The sequence below is a fragment of the Nematolebias whitei genome, chromosome 11 (assembly GCF_014905685.2).
Source record: "Nematolebias whitei isolate Nwh7 chromosome 11, NemWhi1, whole genome shotgun sequence".
Classification (NCBI taxonomy): domain Eukaryota; kingdom Metazoa; phylum Chordata; class Actinopteri; order Cyprinodontiformes; family Rivulidae; genus Nematolebias; species Nematolebias whitei.
The window spans coordinates 13,699,919-13,704,877 of NC_056508.1; the positions used below are offsets into that span (position 1 = coordinate 13,699,919).

Sequence of the window (4,959 nt, forward strand, 5' to 3'; positions counted from 1 at the left end):
CTCCCCTCAGGAAGGAGGTTGAGGAGCATTAAGTGTAGAACCACTAGACTGAGGAACAGCTTCTACCCTGAGGCTGTTAGACTCATGAATCTCTAACCAGAATAATCACTGTGAAAAATCACATCATGTTGCTGCTGATCTGTTTCATTTTGCTGCTGATCTGTTTCATGTTGCTGCTGATCTGTTTCATGTTGCTGTGTTCATTTGTGCTCATCTGCTCACACAGACTCATGTTCAAGCTGCTGTTTGGCGTATTGTTTTTGTACTACTAGTGCTTAGTGTATTTTTAGTTGACGTTTTTCTTAGTTCATATCTTAGATCTTATTAATGTTTTTCTTTGACATTTTATACATTTGTTGGATGTAACTGGGACCCTGTGAACACAATTACATTCCACCACATGTACCACATGTGGTGCGTATGACAAATAAAGAACATTTAACCTTGAAATAAAAATACCCCTTCAAATTCCAGGTTATAAGATGAATAAACCTATTTACAAACTGCACACAGTAAACTCACAGCTGAACATTTGTTTGTCTTTAAAAAAGTCTAAACATTTTAAAATAACATATAGAAAGCTCTTTTCCTGCCTTTCCACCCTGCACTTAGCTGCAACTTGGACGTGTAGCATCTTAATATTTACAAAACATCTGTATACCTAAAGCAATCCAACTGATTCCTAATGTAAATATGTTACTATATATAATTTGTATAATATAATTTGTATAATATCAAAGGCATAAGTAGTTTGTGTACATCCTTTAGCATCCCATGTGAGGCCCACATCACCTGAGGCCATTAAACAACCATGAGGAGCTGGCTCTCTAAGTCAACACACATCTGCACGTCTAGCCAGGAGGGAGGCAGGCTGGTTGTGAAGCATGGGCCATGTTTCATTAGTTCAGGGTGAACGGGACAGGATTTAACGTGATGTATGCTCAGCATGAGACAATTAGGGAGGCAAACACAAGTAAACACACACAGCTGTTGTGGGATTGTTGCTGACTGGATATTAGGAACAGTTAGAGAAACATGGCTAGCATGACGCAGAGGCAGAATCTAAGGACCAGACTGTTTGGACCTGCTCCAGTCTTCATTAAAGCTAAAAAATTGTGGGGGGAGCAGCTCTCAGTCTCCGTGCACATAAATCAATTATAGTTTGTTAGCTGTTTTAGCTAATAAATCATGTATAAGCCAGCAGGTTGGATGCACTTTATAATGAGTGTAAACATCTGATCGAATAAATTATTCGGATGTTTTTACTTCTGTATTAAATAATACTAAAATATTTCAAATGGAAGTCAGCTGAGCTCAATACTTCAGCAGAGATTTCTTGTGTATGATTTTGATATTGTGAGAACATTTTTTGAACACATTTCCCACACTAGACTCAAGGGAATCCCACATGTCGCCCATTCTACTTGTGGTGGTGGTTAGCATGATTTTAATTGTTTTAATATTCTACAGTTTTTGAGGTTTTCCCACCAGAAGAACTGGGTACAAAATGTGTTGTTTACAGATCTGGACATCATGCTAGCTTAATGGTGTTCAGTGTCCCAGCTGCTGACAGTTAACTTGATGAAATAAATATGTTAGACACTTTTAACAATCCAGCAGGAACTGGTTTACCCTTCATCCAACATGAACTGTTTCAAAGTAAATGTCCCTCACGCTAATCCTGTTTGTGGGACTTACTGTTCAGCGATGATGTAGCCATCCTCCACAGGGGTGCATCTGACACCCGCCACCTCAACATTGTCCACCATGTCAGAGAAAGACAGACCAAGGTTGGTGCCGTAGATGGTCACCCGTGTGCCTCCCTCTGGGGGTCCAGCCACTGGGGTTACCTATAGAGATCATCAAAACAAACTCGTAAAAATGTATGCATTTTATTGTCCTCTGCCAAAACATGAAGTGGCGTCTTTGTGTGTGTGTGTCATCAAAAACATCTCATGAATCACTGGACAATATTTTATAAAACTTGTAGAAATTAGTCATTACATGCACATCTACAACTGATTGACACCAACTCAATTCATTCATCCATTCAACCTTTATTTAGACAGGTTAATCCCATTGAGCCTCGAGGACTCATTTACAAGAGAGACCTTATTTCAACAAAGAATGAAGACAACAGTGGACAACAGCGACAAATGACTGTAAATGGTAAATGGACTATACTTATATAGTGCCTTTCTATCTAATCAAGACACTCAAAGCGCTTTACACTACAATCTGTGTCCTCATTTACCCATTCATACAGAACTCTACTAGATCTCTACAAAGCTAATTGAACAAATCATTCTAATGAGACTAATAAGAGCTTTATCACATTCATACACCAATGGGACACACATCGGAGGCGATGAGGGGTTCAGTGTCTTGCCCATGGACACTTCGACATGTGACTGCTTGTGGGTTCGAACCCCCAACTCTTGCATTGGAGGACGACTGCTCTAACCACTCAGCCACAGCCACCCCAATAGACAATAGACAATTATAAAAGAGGCATACTGATTTTTTTTTTTTTTTTTTTTTTTACAAATTAAAATAAGATGACAAAAAAGTAGCAAAAACAGCTAGATTATAAGGCGAATGTAGAAAACTAAAAACAGGAACATGTCTGCATTGGTCCTTGCCAGGAGTCCAACAGATGCTTAAAGCCACTTAGAGAGGTCAAGGCCAAGAGCTTCAGATCTTTTTGCAAGATATTCCAGGAAATAGGAGCGGAGTAGGAGAAGACCCTTTTGCCAAGTTCAGTCCGCACTGAGGGAACACTGCAGGTAATAATTTCCTGAGAGCGCACACTGTAGCTGCACTCATGCAGATACATGTTCAAGATGGATACTCCAGCCAATTGCCCTTAAAACAAAACAAAACAAAAATGTCCATAGCTCAGTCAGCTTCACAGATACTGAGCTAAAACTTGCTATGGATGTAGCTTCACAACACGTGATATTTCACAATACCTCAATGAGATTGCAGATAGTCTTTTTCAAGGTTTGACCAACACGTCTACAACTCCATCATTTGTTCTCATGAGATGATCTTAGTGTCATGCTCTGATATCAATCCTTGCCTTCCAGCTATGCCTACTCTGCACCTCTGCCTAATCAAGCTCATGCCATGCACCTGTGCCTCGCTCTACTTAAGAGCTCTTGCCACCCTTACTCTCTGCCCGATTATCGAGCCCATTGTGGAAGTAGATGTCAACCGTTCAAGTCACATCTCTCTCTGATCAGATCATCTTGTCTTGACCCCACACCTGTCTTTTGGATTATCGACCTGCCTGCTCCTTGCCTGTTAATATATTGCCCTTCTGATCGTGGTACCAACCTGCCTTTCTGGACCTACGACTACGCCTCGTGGATCTCCCTCTTGGATTTGTTATTGGACCTATGTTTGATACCCTGTTAACGACCCTCTACTCCACGCCTGACTCTCGCCTCTGGATATCACTTTGGATCACGTCTCTCTCAAACCTGCTCGTCTGCTGCAGTCCTGTCTGTGACAGTGACATCATCCCGCCCTGCTCCTTCAGGTGGCGCTCCTCTCACCTGCATAAGAAGGTTAGTGGCTGCTTCTCTGTTTACCTTCATCACAGAAACCATCAGTCCACTAACCCTTCATATCTCTGCGGGTTGAGCTCATTCTAGGATTCAGACATCCACCAGCAGCTGTTTCTATATAAAACTTTTAAACTGTTTCTGTTCAGAATCTTGCTCAAATCCAAAAACACAATCCTTGTCACTTAGTCTTGAACTCTGGCATCAGCAGTGATGGGTCATATATAGTCCTTCAAGGAATGCTAGACCTTATATCTATAGTTTTGGGTTATAGACTTTTTCAGAAGCCTACATGTGTGAAAGCTCAGCATGTCTTGTGGTTTTTTTTTGTGTTTTGTTTTGTTTACAAGGAGCTCCTCAATTATGAAGTTCAGAATGTCAGACCTGCCGTCAGACATCGTGCCAGGAGCATGTGATCATCACAACAGTCGCTAATGGCACATGCTTGACAGCTCTTTGTCTAAATGTGATAACACATGAATGCACATTCACAACAAAGAACATGTTTAGACCTTGTCTTCTGCAGTGTGTTAGTAAAATCTATTCAACATATAACCAAAGAAAATTAACCTCACACGTAATGGGTAGGAAGATTAATAACTTGCTGGGTAACTGCTTGATCAGCATCTACTGCTGTTTCCATTAAGGGTAAACCTAACAAGGGGTGATATTAATGCTTAGTGCAGACCACCTCCCTCATAAACTGCAATATGGTGCCCAGCACGACCTTGGCATAGTGTGGCACAGTGCCTTCTGTGCTGCAGAGCCCCATGAGTCTCTGGCCTGGCCATCATCCAGCCCTTTAAACAAATAAATAAAGAACAAGAACCAGGAGAGGAAGAAAAACAAAGAGGTAGATGAAGACAGACCAGGAGAGAAACAACAGTGTTTGGTGGTCAGAGAAAGAGGAGAAAAAAGGAATGCTAAGAGTAAGAAAGAAGTGGGCAGTAGGGAGGGGATGACTGTCACTTTGCTGCGTGTAGCTGCTAGTGCTACGTAAACAATCAATATGCTATTACTGGCCATGCAAGCAAAGGGGGAAAAAAAAACAACAGACAGTTGTAGCTGCTCGCTGAGCTGCAAAGTGCCCATGATGGCAACTCAATGAGGTGCTGTGCAAACGCTTCTCTTTACCCCTTACACCCTCTTGGGCTTTGCATCTTCCCTGTGGGACACCGGAATTGTAATCTAGATTCAGTGGACATTAATTGCTCTGGATGTAAAGTAAGTGTGTCACTGCACTGCCTGAGGGGTCTGAATACATAAATCTTTTAGCACTGCTTGAGCATGCTGGGTACGGAAGGGGGAAACATAATGACTAAATATATCCATGTCATCTATTCGAGCAGGCTCAGAGATAGTTACGTAAGCACTGCAATGGCTGGGGGCG

The 4,959-nt window shown here is 41.7% G+C and overlaps 1 protein-coding gene across 1 annotated transcript in view; it reads right to left on the bottom strand.

Annotated features, from left to right (window-relative positions):
- Positions 1–4,959, bottom strand: part of plxna2 (plexin A2) — a 238,166-nt gene that overhangs the window by 88,569 nt on the left and 144,638 nt on the right. Inside the window, exon 12 of the mRNA XM_037684672.1 lies at positions 1,699–1,850. Coding sequence (XP_037540600.1) covers positions 1,699–1,850 — 152 coding nt within the window. The remainder of the gene's footprint in view (positions 1–1,698; positions 1,851–4,959) is intronic.